The 20085-nt window shown below is 39.8% G+C and overlaps 1 protein-coding gene across 1 annotated transcript; it reads left to right on the top strand.

The window, feature by feature from the left end:
* Positions 1-4794: 4794 nt before the first annotated feature.
* Positions 4795-19415, top strand: ubtd1.S (ubiquitin domain containing 1 S homeolog). The gene is made up of 3 exons (XM_041571049.1): positions 4795-4936; positions 14725-14952; positions 16221-19415. Exons 1-3 carry the CDS (start codon positions 4909-4911, stop codon positions 16604-16606), a joined length of 642 nt encoding a protein of 213 aa, XP_041426983.1. The 5' UTR covers positions 4795-4908; the 3' UTR covers positions 16607-19415.
* Positions 19416-20085: the final 670 nt, after the last annotated feature.

Genomic DNA, 20085 nt, shown 5'->3' with positions numbered 1-20085 from the left:
ATAGCCTTTCCTCACTTGTGAAATAGGCTGGGCAGTGCAGAATCTTGTAATAATGCAACATTTTGAGGAACTGACGATTGAATGAAAATAGATACGTGATAGTTTTACCAGTAAGTATTGCTGCATGTTGGTTTCATATATATCTGCTTATAAAACCGTTGTGCTAATGGGCAAAACATTTTTTTTAATTCTGCATGTTTGTTTTTGATCGGTTCATTAAAATGCAGAAACGATATCGGAACATTCGTCGTGCAAAGAATAAAATCTAGTGGGTATGGCTGGCTTTAGCCTAAACCTGGCCATAAATCTACAGATATACATTGATCTGCAGATAGGGCAGGTTATTAAATGTCACGGTAACATTTGTACAGACACTAAGCCATAGTTATTCCTTTATTCTTGAACATATGTATTCTGTTGTAGTTCATGAGGACGGATAGAGAGAAGTTCTATGCTGTCACATCTCTCACTGCCAGTAGAGAATTACTGGATGTAGAACGGAAAAGGTTTTAGCTAATCTGCTCAGCAGGAAAAATAAATCAATACTTAGTCTGATTTTAGGGATCTTTATATCTGTCTGGCACCAGGAATGATTTCTCAAATGGGTTTTCTAATACTGTGGTTTAAAGGCATATGCCATTCATTGGGATAATCTTGCAGTTGGTGATGAAGGCTATTCCTGCTATTTAATGAGCTTTTTTTGTACTTTTGGAGTATTTCCCGGACAAGTGCTGCAGTGTAACGATTAATGGGTTGGGGCTCTCTGTTCAGATTCCATCAGCTATTCCTACTCTCTCAACAGCTAACTGTGCCTCCGGCAAACTTATTATACTTTACCCGTACACTGTCTTCAATTTTTAAGCTATACAATTGGTCTTTTTTTTTTTTTTACATTTATTTGTGTTTGTTCGCTTTTCTGTTTTGGAATAGAACCAGTCATGGTTGCTAGGATCTGTTACAATCTGTCATTCTTGTTGCTGCCTGGTTCCTAGGGTTACATTCACAGTCTGAACAGTCAGACACCGGTTTGAACAGTCGGCAAAAAATGTAACCAACCCTGCCCTGGCTCTGATGCAGTGATCCCATATACAGATCACGGCCATTCTGAGTGTAATAAACCGTTCTTCTTCCTTCTGTCTGCCTAAGCCAAAAATATAGTTCTGGCTGAGCATTTAATACATATTAAACAGTTATATTCACTGTTGAAACTCCAAAACTTTGGAAAAGAATAGTCTACAAATGTCATCAACTGTAATTGTTTTTAAGGAAAATAAAAAGAAAGGCACACTGTACAGGCCAGTTCTATGACCTGATATTCGGCTGTGGGTTATTTTTACATTCTCAAAGCTAAGTGAAAAGACCCCTGTGCCTTAGATCTGTTGTTTGGTTTTGAGTGGCACTTTTTTGGCTTTCTCCTTGCACAAACACGGACCTCATGCTGTGTCAGTTTGGATCAAATTGAACCATGCTTATATGCCTCTTCCCCCTGTGGAATACGGAATATTGTTTAAGGTCTTTGACAAGGCAAGATGGCCTAATGGATGTCAAATGTTTGCAGGTCTTTTTTCCTGGTCAAAGCAAACTATAGCGCCATTAAAAACGTTTTATATACATACACACGAATCCATTTTACCTGAGGGCATGATTACCATAAATACAGGTGCAAAACAAAATTGGCTGTATTGTAGTGTCCCTGATGTTCTGTCTTTTATTTTTTATTTTTTTACTGCTTTGAGGCCCCACGATGTATGGTTGAAAACTGCTCTAGACATGATTAAGAGCCTTGGTTACTTGCTGGTTGGTAAGGCACAGTGTTGCTGTTTTAAACCATTAAATGCTTTGAGGCAATGTTCTGCAACTGTCTGGTGGTTTGCAGAGTAACCCAAACAATGCAAGGCCTAATAAACAGAGTTACGTACCACATTTTAATAGGAGGCAGATATCTTGGCTTGATGGGCCTCTTGTTCTTAGCCCAGGAGTGCCCATACTTTACTAATGCGAGGTCTACTTTTAGTGATGTCGTCGCATTATGATCTACATCTATAAAAGCATTGTTCGAATTCTGTTCCATGGAAAATATTACTTTTTAAACTCGATCCTCGAAAAAGAAGGCGTATTGGTCAATGCACATTCCTTGGTACCCAGTTTCATAAGTTATCTAGTATCATTGCAAGTACATGTATTTACAAAAACAGGGGTTATTAGTTACACAGTTATGATCCTAAAATTGGGAAGCCACCATACCACGTCAAGCTAAACCCCATATGGTGGTCCCTAAATATTTACCTCCTCTCATAGTATTCAAAGGCTGGCACCTCCCTGCATGGTAGCATTTCCCGGGATAAGTGTCTTCTGGCCTGTGCATTGGTTTCAGTCAGAGGGCTTAGTTCTTCTCTCGTCATTAGCTTTTAAAAGAGAAAGATTGCCTAGAACACCGCATTGGTTCCACTGGCTTAATCCTCCCCACTTATGTCTTTTGAGAGAGAGACTGCCCAGACCAACACCCATTTTTAACGGCATGGGACCACCATTTAAAGGGACGTGAAACAACCACACGGGAGCTTGGCCTGCAGCATAACTGCTGGATTGATCAATGCACATTCCTTACTCCCCTGTCTCACAAGTAATTTAGTATCTATGCAAGTAGTTTGGGAACCCCTCTCAGCCTGCATGATAATTGACTCCACTTTCAACAAAGAAGATAACCGTGATATGTCTTTCATTTCCCAGGAACATCTCAGTACTGGGGTGTTTTCCGAACAAAGATTTTTAGTGAAGCAGTATTCAGTTGTATGAAATTAAATCAAATGTGAAAAACTGGCTGTGCACAAATTTGGGTACCCTTATAATTTTGTTAATTTGAATGCATGTAATCACTCAATACTGATTACTGGTAACACCAAATTGGTCGGATTAGCTCGTTAAGCCTTGAACTTCATAGGCAGGTGTGTCCAATCATGAGAAAAGGCATTTAAGGTGGCCAATTGCAAGTTGTGCTTCTGTTCGACTCTCCTCTGAAGAGTGTAAGCATTGGGATCCTCAAAGCAACTCTCAAAAGATCTGAAAACAAAGATTGTTCAGTATCATGGTTTAGGGGAAGGCAACAAATAGCTCTCTCAGAGGTTTAAACTGTCAGTTTCAATTGTAAGGAATGTAATCAGGAAATAGAAGGCCACAGGTACAGTTGCTGTAAAACCCAGTTCTGGCAGGAAAAGAAAAAAACAGGAGCAGCATATGTGGAGGATTGTGAGTGGTTACAGAAAACCCAAAGATCTCCTCCAAAGACCTGCAAGAACATCTTGCTGCAGGTGGTGTATCTGTATATCGTTCTACAATTCAGCGCAAGAACGTCTGTATGGCAGGGTGATGAGGAAGAAGCCGTTTCTGCACTCACATCACAAACCGAGTACTACTTATATGGATGGCTGAAGTATGCAATGTGCTCCTGTAGCCATATTATGATTGATTTTCCGCATCTGACACATCATTGGGAAGGTGCTGATTGACTGCGGAAAATATGTGGCTTGTTTATTATAGCTTACCTGGCTATATGTTTATATCCTTTTCAGACACTCTATGTTCCAAGTCTGAGGATGTCACACCTAGTTTTAAGGATAAATATACAGCTGAGGATTTAGTGCTATAATATTATAGGGTTCAAGCAATTATCTATAATAACATTTGTTGCGCAGGTGATTAATATATTAACATGATTTTTTTTTTTTTTTTTTACAAGGAAACCATGTTTCATTGACAGAATGTCATCTATCTGCACTCTGCATTAAGGAAGCCCTTCCCAGAGAAAGGTGTGCTGGATATGGAATCTATGGGTATCCAAAATGAATAAGGGCTCTGCAGTCGTCAGAGTATCCTCTATATAATAAGCTGCCCTTTAACTAAAAAGATACCAGGCTATAGCTGGGAAAGGTTTATTAACCAGATGGCTTCTCCGTAAACTGTTGGTTTGGCTTTGCTCATTGAGATCAGACTGTTTCATTGTTAAATTTTCACTGTTTAGAGCAAGAAATAACAGCTGACCTGTCCCTAACTATTTATAGGCCCACTCCCCACCCTGCAGTGACATCACAAAAGGGATGGCCGCAAGTAATAAAATATAATTTTAGGTGCCAGAAGCCGGCAATGCAAAGTTGCGGCCGGGCAGAGCCGAAGAAGAGCTCAACCTGGACCACCCACGACCTGAAGATTTTGTGCAGGAGGTGGCCTGGGTTTGGGGCTGGCCTGTTCATCACTACAGTAGAACCCTAATTTGAAGGTTTCCTGGACCTGACAATGTTTTGTTGCAGTCCCATTCAGGCAACTGCAATTTTTTCTTGATTTTAAGTTTTTCTGGAATATTTAATTTTGACGTGGGGAGATTTAAAATAAAAACCATTTCTTAATTAAAAGAATGATGATTTTGCTATCCAGATTTGGGAAAGTTTCAAAGTGAATATGAGTAAATCCGAGGCATTGAATATAAACCTTAATAGGGAGGTTAAAGTAGTAATAGAAAAGAATTTCCCTTGCCACTGGTCCCAGGAGAAGTTTAAATACTTAGGGGTGCAAATCACTAATGACCCACTAGCTCTTTACCATGTAAACTTCACCCCTTTAATAAAAAAATTCACAGACCAATTGAGTTCGTGGAAAACCTTGGCACTGCCCTGGTTTGGTAGGATACAGGCTATTAAAATTTTTATAATGCCACAAATATTGTATTATTTACAGACCCTACCAATCAAGATACCCAAAACATTCTTTACTAGGGTGAAACCATTATACAACAAGTTTATATGGGAAGACAAAACCCCTACATGTAAATATGATGGGTTAACACTACCAAAGGATAGAGGTGGATTAGCAATACCGGAAACTTGCCTATATTATGTCTCGGTCCACCTGGCACGAATGCAGCAATGGCACCTAAAAACCAAAGGTAAACAATGGATAGAAATAGAACCGGACATGTCCAATATTCCACTAAGTAACTTGCTATGGTCTTGCTTACCAAACCCAAAGATAATGTGGCAATATCAGCCACACTCACACTGGCATAAACATAGGAAAGAGTATAACCTGATTTCCACTTTCCCAGTGTTACAAACTCTCTTGAAGAATCCAGACTTTCCCCCAAGTCTCGAACCTAAAGCTTTTGAAAGATGGCGGCAGTATAAGGGGAGAGAGACAAGAATTGCAGATTTCTTGGGAGAATGGTAGAATAATCAAAGTAGAGGAGGTACAAGAAATATGGGGCTCCCACCCAAGAGACATGTGGTGTTACTACCAACTGTACAATTTTCTGGAAGCAGGAGATTGAAATATCTGTATGTAAAAAAATATTGGACTCAAATAAACCACAGAATAGACCCATTTCCCTAATATACAAGCTTTTAGTATCAAATATAAAGGTGTCTTTAGTTTTTTGATGCATGGGAAAAAGATCAGGAGGAAAATATTGACAAATATACATAAAACTTCTAGAGCTTCAAGAGTCAGAGAAATGTTATACAAAGTTACAATTAGGTGGTATTATACCCCTGAAAAGTTACAAAGGATTTTCCCAGCTTCTACAGGGAAGTGCTGGAGGTGTAACTCGGAAATAGGAACCTATAAACCTATCTGGTTTACATGTCCGGGTATTATCCCATATTGGATAAAGGTTGTAGAAAGGATAAATAAAATAACAGGATCTGAATTACACCATTTCTTTAAGTAAAATCATTAAAGAGATTTATTTAAAAAAAAAAAAAAAAAAGATATCTGGGGCCTCAATGGTAAACTATACACACAATTTGACCTAATGATGACATTGATTCTCTAAGGAAGGGGCATACTTGCACCAAGGTCTCACGTCTTAGCCTGGGGCCCGATGCCCCCGTGCCTTGCATGCTGTACTCATGTGATCTTTTTCATACAAATAATACAATCAGTTGTTTGTTTGCGTGAGCATAAGCACACTTCATTTGTCACCCATATAAACCAGAACTTTGTGTTATTGAATGTTTCCTTGTAATATTAAACTCCCTACAACTGTAATTGCTGTGTAAGGCATTTTCTGGATATTTATAGACATTGCTCTTACAAGCGCAGCAAATTAGGATTTGCTATGCCACGGGAAGTTGCTCTCTGTCTCGCCCCAGGAAAGAGATTCTAGTGAAATAAAACATCTGTGGAACCCATTTTCATTTTTCTTGGAGTCTGATTTAAATTCTCATAATGGGTCTTTTGGAATAATAAAAATAACAAAGTTTTCTTATTCTCAATTCCCCCTGGAAATATACAAAAGCCCATTTTGCAAAATAAAATTCCTTTCCAAAGTCTTTTATATTTCTATTTGACAGCATTAAAGGGCTGATTTTATCTATATCTTCAAATTCTTTATTATAATCTGTGAATTAATAAAATGCAATAAGTTTAATTGTTGCACAATTTTATTTTCTAAAAATACTTTCAGGAGGGATTTATGTGAATACCCCCCCTCCCCCCAAAAAAAGAGAGAAATCTAATGACTGTTCGTTCTCTTCTGCTTTCAAGGCATGTAATTTGAATTCTTTCTGGGCCTTGTGTCCCCTTTTTCCTTCCTTCCATAACCAAATGTCCTGATTTTCCTTCCCATGCATCAACTGTTGACTTTTTTTCTTTGCCGACTTTCACCACTGGCTATATCCAGCAATGACCACTTAGTTTGCTCAGGGTCACTTTGCTCAAATTAATTTTATTGTAGGAATTTTTGCCTTTTTAACTCACCCATAGCAATGATGGACCACCTGCACTAACCTACCCGGAGCCTCCTCTGTGTAATGACCGGAATGAAAGAAAATTGTCTGTCACTGCACATACTTGGCAAAGTTTGGGCAGAAAAGGCACACATTAGTGTGTTTGGCCAACGTTTGCCACTTGTTTGGCATATCGAATACCAGTCGTTCTTGTTGCTACACCTAGGAATATTGCAGGCTGGATCTGACTTTTTCTCCACTGGCATTATTATGGTAATGCAAGAGAAATAAATTTTCTTCGTTGTTCACAGGCATTTTTCCACTGGAGTAGAAATGCATAGTCTGTCATTAGCATAGGACTAATTGCATACAAAACATTTTCTCTACCAGTAGACACTAGGTCAATCCCACCTGTCACCCACGGTGTGTAGTGGCTACACTAGACTAATGGCAGACAAGGAATTTAATTCACTGGTGGAGAAACTATAGTCCGCTCATATTAAGTCTTATGGCAGGTGCCTGCTTAGAATTGATCGATTTTGGCCTGCATACCATGTGAAGAGTGTCAGGAACAGATGAGACTTGCCGGTCACTGTGCATTGGGTGGATTTAGGCCATAAAATACTTCTGTCCTTTTTGGCAGAAATCCATCTTGACTTCCATTAGCTTATCTTCCTTAGCAGCAATCCCCAAACTGTGGCTCGTGAGCAACATGTTGGATGATGTTGCTCCCAGTGGCCTCAAAGCAGATGGTTATTTTTGTATTCCAGACTGGGATGCAATTTTTGGTTGCGTAAAAACCAAGTGCCAAACAGAGTCTTTTGTAGGCTGTCAATCTACATTAAAGCTGGCCATAGATGCAAAGATCAGATCGTACGAATCCTCAATTTGTACAATATTTGGATCATGTGTTGAGTGTCCCAACATTTATTTTGCCATGCCGATCAGTTGTTTGATCTCAATGGTTAGTGGCCGGTCAGGAGATTAGGGCGTACGATCATTCGTCTGATATTGCTGGGAAATCTTTGCGTCTATGGCCAGCTTAAGGCTGCCAAATTGCAAATCTCTCCGTGTGAGAGTCCTAGCTCTGGAAGGGGGGAATTTAAAAATAAAAAAAAACGGTTACCCCCAACCAGAGTGCAGGCTCGATGAGCCCAAACCTTTGGTTGGGGATAATTTAGCCAACAGGTGCTCTTTAATGTTGCTCATGGTACAAGAGGTTGGGGACCCTCGGCCTATAGCAATTGTTCTATCCAAAGTTGTCCCTTCCCTTTCTCTGCTGTCTGTAATCTTCTCCACTGTCATTGTTTTTATTACCCAATATATACGGACTTTCTTTCCACCAACGGTTCTACTGTTCTCTTATGTCATGTTCCCTTTCTCATTATCTGTCTGCCTTCTGATTTCGAAATTACAGGTATATGAGTAAAGAAATATAACAGATTTTTCAGAAGCTAGCAATGGAAATATGATCTCATGATGTAAAACATAACGGACCGACCCTACTCTCTTTTATTTTTTTAAAGTCGCATGATTAAATGTATTCTATTTGCGGCCTTTTAAAAATGGCCAAGTCTGGGAGACCAGATGTTAAAAGTGCTAGATTTCTCATTATTATGGTGGCGTGTATGCAAATGATTTAAATCTAGTCCCCTTTAAAGAGCCACTAAAAACATGAGATGAGTAAAGAAACGAAGTCCAGTTTTATATCCTGCCCTATAAAATTCAAATGCTGTCTTCCAGAGAAGGCTCCTGCAGTTAATTAGTGACTCTGTGAGGCTTGTATAACTATAAGCTTATTGAACGGCCAGATTAATCCACCACTGTTCTCAGACACTGAAGATTACGTGATGGTTAATTCTTCAGGCTATAAATACACTGTTTTATGAAAGTGACCTTTAAGCACCCAGTCTCATCCGTTCCCCAGTGGGAGCTAGCCAGGCTTGCAGAGAATGACAGGATTAAGGGGTAAATTCTAGTGGAGGCTTAATAACTCTGGCCTTTGGCTCTAAGGTGCAAGTTGCTAATTGTCAGGAATTAGTTACGTTTAAGGAACAAAAAAAATGTGCTGTAACATAAAGCAAAAACCAGTTCATATTTTTTCTGCCTTTTTTTGTGTTTAATGTAGTTATAATTCCTTTATTAATCTTTGTAAAGTGCTGTGGAATAAGTCAGAGCTATATATCATTCAGTATATCCGTTCCTGCCCCAGTGGAAATGATAATCTAAGGTCCCTATCATATAAACATGCTATGGTCTGTTTTTAATTATTAGAAGCCAGTTAATCGGCCTCTATATTCTTGTGTGAGTTTCCTCCGGGTGCTCTAGTTTCCTCCCACACTGTTCCTGCTAGGACCCCAGTAATGCTAAACCCACTATCACTGTGGTTTTTTAGGATTTTTCAGGCTCTCCTTAGTGGCTCAACAATTTTAATCTTTACTCTTGGTCTTATGTTGCCAGTGTTCCAATATTTAAAACACCAAATTAACATTTCCTCAAATCATTCTGTTTACTTTTGAACCAATCCCTTTGTTTGGGAATATTTGATTGAGTTGTGGCTTAGAAGTACCATGGTCTTTAGTAAAGGCATATGATCTGTTATCCCGAAATCAGAAATCATGGAAAGGTTATGGCTATTCAGGTTTTTAAAAATTATTTTTTTTCTGTAATAATAAAGCAGTACAGGTATGGAAACCGGTTATCCAGAAAGCACAGGATTACAGAAAGGCCGTCATCCCATAAACTCCGTTTTATGCACATAATCAATTTTTTAAATAATAATTGCCTTTTTCTCTGTAATAATAAAACAGTAGCTTGTACTTAATCCCAACTAAGATATAATGAAACCTTATTCATAGCAAAACTAGCCTGTTGGGTTTATTTAATATTTACATTATTTTCTAGTAGACTTAAGGTGAGAAGATCCAAATTTTGGAAAGATCGGTTATCCGGAAAGCCCTAGGTCCCAAGAATTCTGGATGACATGTCCTAATAATGTTACATAGTTAAATTAGTTAGTTACATAGTTAAATTGGGTTGAAAAAAGACAAAGTCCATCAAGTTCAACCCCTCCAAATGAAAACCCAGCATCCATACACACACCCCTCCCTACTTTTAATTAAAATTCTATATACCCATACCTATATTAACTATAGAGTTTAGTATCACAATAGCCTTTAATATTATGTCTGTCCAAAAAATCATCCAAGCCATTCTTAAAGGCATTAACTGAATCAGCCATCACAACATCACCCGGCAGTGCATTCCACAACCTGACTGACTGTGAAGAACCCTCTACGTTGCTTCAAATGAAAGTTCTTTTCTTCTAGTCTAAAGGGGTGGCCTCTGGTACGGTGATCCACTTTATGGGTAAAAAGGTCCCCTGCCATTTGTCTATAATGTCCTCTAATGTACTTGTAAAGTGTAATCATGTCCCCTCGCAAGCGCCTTTTTTCCAGAGAAAACAACCCCAACCTTGACAGTCTACCCTCATAATTTAAGTCTTCCGTCCCTCTAACCAATTTAGTTGCACGTCTCTGCACTCTCTCCAGCTCATTTATATCCCTCTTAAGGACTGGAGTCCAAAACTGAACTGCATACTCCAGATGAGGCCTTACCAGGGACCTATAAAGAGGCATAATTATGTTTTCATCCCTTGAGTTAATGCCCTTTTTTATGCAAGACAGAACTTTATTTGCTTTAGTAGCCACAGAATGACACTGCCCAGAATTAGACAACGTGTTATCTACAAAGACCCCTAGATCCTTTTCATTTAAGGAAACTCCCAACACATTGCCATTTAGTGTATAACTTGCATTTATATTATTTTGCCCAAAGTGCATAACCTTGCATTTATCAACATTGAACCTCATTTTCCAGTTTGCTGCCCAGTTTTCCAGTTTAGACAGATCACTTTGCAAAGTGGCAGCATCCTGCATGGAACCTATAGTTCTGCACAATTTAGTATCATCTGCAAAAATAGAAACAGTACTTTCAATGCCCACCTCCAGGTCATTAATAAACAAGTTGAAAAGCAAGGGACCTAGTACAGAGCCCTGTGGTACTCCACTAACAACACTGGTCCAATTAGAAAATGTTCCATTTACCACCACTCTTTGTAGTCTATCTTTTAGCCAGTTCGCTATCCAGGTACAAATACTATGTTCCAGGCCAACATTCCTTAATTTAACCAGTAACCTTTTGTGTGGCACTGTATCAAATGCTTTAGCAAAGTCTAAGTAAATCACATCCACTGCCATCCCAGAATCGAGGTCTCTACTTACATTCTCGTAAAAAGAAATTAAGTTAGTCTGGCAAGATCTATTACGCATAAAACCATGCTGGCACAAACTCATAGTATTATGATTTGCTATGAAGTCCAGTATCTTATCCTTTATTAACCCTTCGAAAAGCTTTCCTAATACTGACGTCAGACTAACTGGCCTATAGTTTTGAGGCTGAGAACGGGATCCTTTTTTGAATAGAGGCACCACATTAGCATGTACCTTGTTCTTGATCTAAACTAAGATAAAATTAATCCTTACTGGAGGCAAAACAGTCCTGTTGGGTTTATTTAATGTTTAAATGATTTTTTTGTTAGGCTTAAGGTATGGAGATGCAAATTATCGAAAGATCCTTATCCTGTAAACCCCTGCCCCGGGGCATTCTGGATAACAGGTCCCATAACTGTAGAGCATTTTATAAGAACCACACACACACATGCTTATGAAGCTAGCAAGCTACAGCAGGACGGCCATATAAAAGATCTGCTCATTGGCAAGGTCCCCAAACCTTGGATCTTTAACTGATAAGCCCACCTTGAAGTCAGTGAGCCATCACACTCCTTATCCTAAGGGGATTGTTAAACCTGTGCGATTTTTGGCTATATATCAGTTGGACGGCCCATCAGATGACCCCATACACAATAAGCTGCGACTCATAGGGGCAGATTTACATAGGGTCGAATATCGAGGGTTAATTAACCATCGATATTTAACTGTCGAAGTTAAATCCTTCGACTTTGAATATCGAAGTCGAAGGATTTAGCGCTATTCGTTCGAACGATCGAAGGAAACTATGAAATCCTTCGAATCATTCGATTCGAAGGATTTTAATTCATCGATCGAACGATTTTTCTTCGACCAAAAAATACTTAGAAGGCCTATGGGGACCTTCACACCCATAGGCTAACATTTACTTTGGTAGCTTTTAGGTGGCGAACTAGGGGGTTGAAGTTTTTTTGAAAGAGACAGACTTCAACTATCGAATAGTCGGAACGTTCGAATCGTTAGAGTCGAAGTAGCCCATTCGATGGTCGAAGTTTTTTTTTTTTTCCTCCACTCGAGCTAAGTAAATGGGCCCCATAGACTCAAGTCTACAGCCACGTTTAATTGAGAGATGTGATCTAAACATGTGTAACATCTAGAGGAATTTGTAATTATTATTCAGCTTGCAGGTTTTGAGGGAAGACTGTATTATTTAAATTAACATGATGGCTGAATGCAGGAGTCCTTCCTTGCCTTGTGCTTCTGTTAATCATCTAAAAGAGCTATTTACTTTTATATTAAAGTCTTCTTTTAATGAGCGGCTTTGTTGAAGGGAAGGGCAAGACTGTCATACTGATCTTGGAGGAACCCTGACAGGGACTTACTCTGTCCTATTTGTTATTTATAGTTCTCGTTTGAAGCGCAACAAACCCTAGGGCTTTTGGTCCATTTGCAAACGCATTTCTGGAGAACCCAAACGACCTGTGTTCTTATCAAACTTGCCAGAGGTGAAGGACGATCTTTGTACAAGGGGAAGTGATACATGACTGCAGTGCCTTTTGCTGTTCACTATGCCCTTGGTGCTTGCTTTTATGCCCATTATCCTGTGTTGCCCTTTTATAGAAGTATAAGGCGGTAGCATCATGTGGTCAGTAAAAATGTTTTATTGCATGTTTGAGACTAGGAAAGTTAAAAAAAAAAGGTAAATTATCCTTTATCACTACGTTTTGTCATTGTATAGTCATACGTTTCAATGACAATGGAAAATTCTTCAATGTAAAATAAAATGGATAATAAAAAAGCTGCTTTTTGAATGCTAACCCAAGGGCAGTGTGTACCCTGTGTGTGTTTAATTCTTTGAGTCTGAATCATTGGTCTCTTTTTTTTTTTTAAAGGCTAATATGAACTTTGGTTCAAGAAGGGCTCATGTTGAAGTGTATTCAGTCTGTTTATTTAGACATATCTTTATATTTTTCTGCTTTGCACTGGAAAACACCAAGTTAAAGAATGTATCTGCAAAACAAGCCCTATTTAGTGACCTCATGTTGAATGATGTTTATACTGCCCCTTTATGGATTTCAGATCAGATTTATTGACTTGATGCCGATCTTCCAGATCCCCAATTTCCCCTGTGTGGCCTGACCCTAAACCCACTGTTGTACTCATGGGCTCAAGTACATTTGTCACCTAGCTGTCAGGCAATTACATTTGAAGATGCTAACCGATCTGCTGGATTTAAAATTGCTGGTTTATTTTATATTTGAGGATGGGAAAAACTAACCAACCTGTGAATACTGAATGCAGAAAGACAAGACAAACATGCTCCTTCTTTTATAAAATTGGCCTTTATAAGATGTGTTAATTGACTTACTTAGCCTGTTTTTGTAGCATTTGCACATACAGTGTCTTGGGCATGGGACACATATAGTGAAGCACTCTTACTATATTCTGAAAACTTAAAGGTGTTGTTCACCTTTAAATGAACTTTGGGTATGAAGTAGAGATTGATATGCTGAGACAATTTGCAATTGGTTTTATTTCTTTTTATTATATATGGCTTTTTACCTTTATTTAGAATTTTACTCAGCAGCTCTTCAATATACAATTTTAGGAATCTGGTTGCTATGGTCCAATGTAATCTAGCAACCATGCCTTTATTTGTATAAGACACTGGAATAAGAATAGGAGAAGGTCTGATTAGAAAGACCGGTGATAAAAAGTAGCAATAACTGTAAGCGTCCGATTTATAATGTGGGTAAACGGAGGGAAATTCAACACACATAAGCAGGCATTGCTGTGTAAATCATTTTTTTTTTTAATCGCTTTTTCTTGAAGCAACTTTCACTGGAATAAAGGTCTGTAGCAGTGTAAAGTAACGCCGGCAAATCTGGCATTGGCATGGTGTAAAAATAACAGACCGATATATGCGCCACTTATTTTCACCATCTTTTTCGGCGAATTTCGTTTTACACGGCATAATAAATAGCCCCCTAATTGCGTAGTCTTAACAGAGCATTGTTTTATATGGCGACTGTGACCCCCTTTTGAAAGCTGGAAAGAGTCAGAAGAAGAGGGCAAAAAATAAAAAAAAATTATAAAAATAAATAAAGGCTGATTTAAAATTTCTTTTAAAATTTGCGATTTTATAACGTACACGGATTTAACGTAAAGGCGAACCTCCCCTTTTATACATTCCCTTATAACTTCCCCTATTCTTTTTAACATTCCATGTCCAGCCCTAGCATATAACTGTTAGGAAATAGACCATTAGTAGTGCTTGTAATAGTATATTAGAATATCAGTGAGGTGGGAGCACTCCCCTGTGGTTAATTACAAGAGTACAGTCTGAGAATGAGCAGGCTGCTTTTATTGGAGAAGCTCTTAACAACTGGCAATAGGTTTGCTACTTGCACTGCTGGTCACAGAACAACTTCATCACAGGGGTTAATGGTTTAGTGATCAAGCTGCTGAATTGATGGGCATTAAGTCAACTGGCAGTGGACCAAAAGTCCAGGCTCTAACTAGCAGTATAAATCTGTTTATATGAGAGAATTCCTTGGACGTAGGTGTCGTTTATTTATTCCTATCACTTTTTTTTTGTCACCCATTCAGATTAACAGTTTATTTAATTCATTCAAATACATGAAATATAATGTGTATCTGATAATATCCTGGGAGAATGCCTTTCGCCGACAAGACTATGGTCCTGGTTTCATGCTGACTAATGTCATATTTATTTTCAGGTCGGAATGAGCCTTTAAAGAAAGAGAGGCCAAGATGGAAGAGCGACTACCCTATGACTGATGGACAGCTGCGCAGCAAGCGCGATGAGTTCTGGGACACGGCACCTGCCTTTGAGGGGCGGAAGGAAATCTGGGATGCTTTGAAGGCGGCTGCCTTTGCAGTGGAAGCCAACGACCATGAGCTGGCTCAGGCTATTGTGGATGGTGCCAGCATTACTTTACCTCATGGTATGAGATGCCTTTCAAATGAATATCCTTTTATATTTTTTAAAAATAACTATTTGTAATGGCTGTCATGACCTTAAACAGGTGAGTGATGTAGAGTCCTGGATGTAGAGTCCTGGATGTAGAGTCCTGGATGTAGAGTCCTGGATGTAGAGTCCTGGATGTAGAGTCCTGGATGTAGAGTCCTGGATGTAGAGTCCTGGATGTAGAGTCCTGGATGTAGAGTCCTGGATGTAGAGTCCTGGATGTAGAGTCCTGGATGTAGAGTCCTTCAGCACCATCATATTCCTAATAAAAAGGGCTGTGATTACATTATTAAGGCAGGTAAGCATTTAAGGGCAGATGTGGAGCAAAGGAGAAGCTTTAATGAACCTAGTATTCAATTGCATATCTTAAAGCAGCTTTTGAATTGGTGTTCATTATTTATTTTGTATGGATTTGAATTAATAGTGCTCCAAATCTGCCTTTTCTCAGCTGAAAAACAGATTGCCTGTAAGAGTTTAATTATATTATTCGATAGGTAATTTGCTTAACTTTTTCATGCCCTGTCCTATTCATCATCCATTCTGACTTTTAAACTATCCGGTTGATTGAGTAAATAAGCTCTAGCAACTAGATAAGAGTTCTAATAACAAACTTGCGAACTGCAGAAACAAAAATATAAATGTTTTAAAATATATTCTATAAATTGAGTAATGTTCCAAATTATTGTAGAAAAAGTCCTCCCCTATACAATCCACACCCAAAATTGACCTGGCTTGCCTCTGTATTTATAGACCCGTGCCCGCTCTGCCCCATGCTGATGTCACAGAATGGGCGGGGCATGCAGGCATAAGTTAGTGATGTGCTGTACTCCCCCCCCCCACAATGTTGACATTGTTAGTGATGGGGTAAGCCCCATTTATTTTGAGTTGAGTGTCTGCGGCTCAATATACATTTTTGCAGCTACTACAGGACCAAGCCAGGTCTGTGGAAAGCCAGCATCACCAGTGCAGAGTGAGGGAACAAGTGTGTGGCAGAACTATAACATTTATAGCTAAACTTGAACCCACGTGTGACCCAGCAATCTTGTGCGGAAGTCAGACCTAACCCGCGGGTAAACCTGCTGCTCCCTCTGGTTTACGGCTGGATCACTAATGCTGACACTGTTATCGTTAAAAGCCACGGAAAATGAATGTTCCCTCTGTCATAGGTGTAGGCTAATAAATTGGGGCTAGTGTCCCAGCTTTTTTGTGCATGGGTGTGACACTTCTGCTCTGTTGTCATTTCAGGAACTCTAACAGAATGTTATGATGAACTTGGAACCCGCTACCAACTCCCTGTTTACTGCCTGGCTTCTCCCGTTAACCTCATCATGGAAAGAAGTGAGGAAGATGGAACAGATGCTCTAGAACCGGCCCCCAACACCAGACGGGAATTCCAGCTTAAAGTCCGCCTCTCCTCTGGGAAGGATGTTAAACTCAATGCCAGCATGCTGGATACCATTGGCCAGCTGAAAAAGCAGCTGCACGCGGTGGAGGGCATTGAAACTTGTTGGCAGCGTTGGTTTTTTTCTGGGAAACTTCTCACAGACAGAATAAAGCTCCAGGAGACAAAGATCCAGAAAGACTATGTGATACAAGTCATTGTAAACCAGCCACAAGAGACACAAAACTGAACTGGAACAATGCCCAGCGAATATGAATGTACAATTCAATATAAGTACAATAGGAGGGTGAGGGAAAGGCTGGCTGCTAGGTCTTTATTTCCTTTCCTGATGTCCACCTTCCCAAGCATCAGTCTCTTGCTGAGCGGGGGGCTGTATTGTGAAATTCAGGTGGTGAGGTGAATTAAGAAACCTCAATGCTGCACTATATTTCCCTAAGTCTTTATTGCACACACAATCCCCCTCAGCTTATTGTATGGGCAGATATCCTCTCTTCCTCTTGAGTGTGGCATTAGGTAGGGGAAATCACTTTTTTTTTTTTTTATAATTGTTTTCTGGTTTTACCTTCAGGGGTGTGGACAGCCTTTGGCACTGCAAACCCTTAACTACAACTTCAAACAGCCTGCTGCAGCGGGGGCTGCTGGGAGTTGTAGTTCTGCAGCACCTGGAGCCGCAAAGGATTCAACTGCATTGAATCACTATTTCTTTCCACCTCCTTACTTCCTAAAAAGTCTTGCTCTACTTGCCAAGCCCCAGTTTAGACTCGGTACTACTGATCCTACAGAACACCATGGAGCTTTTTGGGTAGCTTTTTAAATGTATCACTCCAGTCATACAAATTATAACGCATACGATAGAGAGACTGCATTCAAGGACATGTGTTTTTACCTTAGACTGGTATCACTGCAATCCCTTTAAGTTCTGTTTGGATGAGGCTGGTGCCTGTGCATCTGGTGATGTTAGAGAGCAGCAGTGAACACTGGATTATTACTTTCATGATTGTTTCCTTACCACCAAGAGAGCTCTGCTGTTTTTGATGTACTGGCTTCATGTAACCACAACCACTCCTTTTGGTACTGATCAGGTTCTAGTAGTGGTAGGGGGAGTCTGCTCCCTTATGTGCAGTAGCACAGGTTATCTTTGGGCACCTTGTTTTTGACTAAGCCAAGTGTACATGTGTCCTAACTGAGACCATTTATGGTCCTTACAATGTAAAATAACACCTGCAAGTCTATGCTTGACCACATGCGATTAGTTTTACATGCTGACACATTGGCTTTGGTTGGGGGCCCCAGCCATTCAGCTTAAGCTAGGCACTAACCACTATGCAGAGAAACCAGCACATCCAATCTATGCAGAGATGTTTTAATGGCACAGCAGATGAAAAGCCAGAAATCATTTCAGTTTGCCTAACTCATTTATTATTGCCTGCATGCCCTTAGGTCATAGACATTACACCTATTAGTAAAGTTTAAACCAATCTCCTGCCCTAATGTTGCTTGTGAAATGATTGTTCCACATCTCCAGATACAGAACATGTCTATAAGTAGGGTTTATCTCTATTGGTGGCCTGCATAGTGCGTCCAAAACACTCAGGGCTGGTTAAAAAAAAAAAATCAGTGGGAATAAAAAATCCATATTATTCCACTGATATTCTTAGTGTCTACATGAGGGATAGACATCCTGTGCCCCTCCAGCTGCTGTCAATCTATATCTCCCAGAATCCCACACAAACAGCTTGAATGCTTTATGGTGATTAACCTAGGCACTGTGGTCCCTTCCACTCAGAGCAATAACAGGTTGAGAAGGGGAATACTTTGTGCAGGATCTGCTCCAACGAATACTTAATAGACAATAAGTGGCTGAATTATTGAAGCCGCTAATGAGCTCTGAAGCTGTAGAGGGGGCACTGGATATTTACGAGAGTAGGATGGAATTTTACATAGTTACACAAACTCAGTCTGCATATATGTGCTCGATGCAGCAACCTATGTCAGCCAGGTTGTACTGATTTTGTCCTAGGGCTCCATGATGGGAAAAGTTGACTTCTGCTTTTATGAAACAAAAAGAAACCCATTGTTGTGCCAACTTCACATGGCCATACACAGTGAGGGTCATTTATCAACAATGGGCAAATTTTCCCATGGGCAATAACCCATGGCAACCAATCAGATTGCTGCTTTCATTGTTCTACTTGCAGCTGGCTTTAAAAAGCTAATCACTGATTGGTTGCTAAAGCTAACTGGCCATGGGCAAATTTACCCAGTGTTGCTAAATGAGCCCCAGTAAGTCTTAGTGTTATATGGACACCACCTTCATTTCTACATAGTTAAGCCAATATCTGAATGAACCCTACACATATACTGACTGGCAGGGCCGTCTAAAAAGGGAGCCTTGTATGTATTGTCTGGTCAGTAGCATGGCACCAATTGTAAAGTGCTTTTTCTATGGTGTCTTGGCACGTGCAAGTTTGTGTGTTTTTGTACCCAGTGCTGGCTAGATAACCGCTGCTGGAGGATTCTGGACATGCCCTTAAACAGCTGAAGGACTTGAGGGTTCTTATCCTTGGCCTAATTCCAAGAGTGGATGGATACCTGCAGCTGCCTAATTTCTCAATAAAGGATGGAAATGTTTTGCCCTCCATGTGCCTACATACAGACGTCCATTTTTTTTTTTTTCATACCCCATATAGAATTTTATAGCTTGTTTTAATCATTTTAACTGATCAAACTGTGTTGCCTCTAGAACAAACCCAAGAATATGAGTAAGCAATAAGAAATCTAAATCTGTTTTAATGTTGCACCTTGTGCACAGGGGGTGATAGTCCCTTTAGATGCTGTTCAATTACAACTCTGTATATTCCATCAACTGACACAGGCCTGTGATTGTTGGCGGGGAGTTGTAGTCCAACAGCTGCTGGAGGGGATGCTGTTTTACCTATCAATGTCTTATGATATTCTGAATAAGCAAGTCTATTCTTTGTATTAATGTGACTAGCTGAGAATGCTGGAATTTTTAGAGCCGCTAACGCTGGAGGGCCACGGGCTGGCCATCTGAGTCTTAAAGGGATCCTGTCATGGGAAAACATGTTTTTTTCAAAACGCATCAGTTAATAGTGCTACTCCAGCAGAATTCTGCACTGAAATCCAATTCTCAAAAGAGCAAACAGATTTTTGTTATATTCAATTTTGAAATCTGACATGGGGCTAGACATTTTGTCAATTTCCCAGCTGCCCCTGGTCATGTGACTTGTGCCTGCACTTTAGGAGAGAAATGCTTTCTGGCAGGCTGCTGTTTTTCCTTCTCAATGTAACTGAATGTGTCTCAGTGGGACATGGGTTTTTACTATTGAGTGTTGTTCTTAGATCTACCAGGCAGCTGTTATCTGGTTACCTTCCCATTGTTCTTTTGTTTGGCTGCTGGGGGGGAGGGGGGAAAGGGAAGGGGGTGATATCACTCCAACTTGCAGTAAAGAGTGACTGAAGTTTATCAGAGCACAAGTCACATGACTTGGGGCAGCTGGGAAATTGACAATATGTCTAGCCCCATGTCAGATTTCAAAATAGAATATAAAAAATCTGTTTGCTCTTTTGAGAAATGGATTTCAGTGCAGAATTCTGCTGGATCAGCACTATTGACCGATTCCTTTTGAATTTTTTTTCCCCATGACAGTATGCCTTTAACTAGAGTGTTGTAGTAACTTATGTGGT

The sequence above is a fragment of the Xenopus laevis genome, chromosome 7S (assembly GCF_017654675.1).
Source record: "Xenopus laevis strain J_2021 chromosome 7S, Xenopus_laevis_v10.1, whole genome shotgun sequence".
NCBI lineage: Eukaryota > Metazoa > Chordata > Amphibia > Anura > Pipidae > Xenopus > Xenopus laevis.
This window is presented reverse-complemented; position numbering and strand designations above follow the sequence as displayed.

What these genes read in the sequence shown, in the direction of transcription:
- ubtd1.S (XM_041571049.1), top strand. Translation starts at nt 4,909, where the DNA reads ATGCAGCAATGGCACCTAAAAACCAAAG. An exon ending in ATGGCACCTAAAAACCAAAG is followed by an intron (nt 4,937 to 14,724) that starts GTAAACAATGGA and finishes ATTTATTTTCAG; the next exon opens with GTCGGAATGAGCCTTTAAAG. An exon ending in CAGCATTACTTTACCTCATG is followed by an intron (nt 14,953 to 16,220) that starts GTATGAGATGCC and finishes TTGTCATTTCAG; the next exon opens with GAACTCTAACAGAATGTTAT.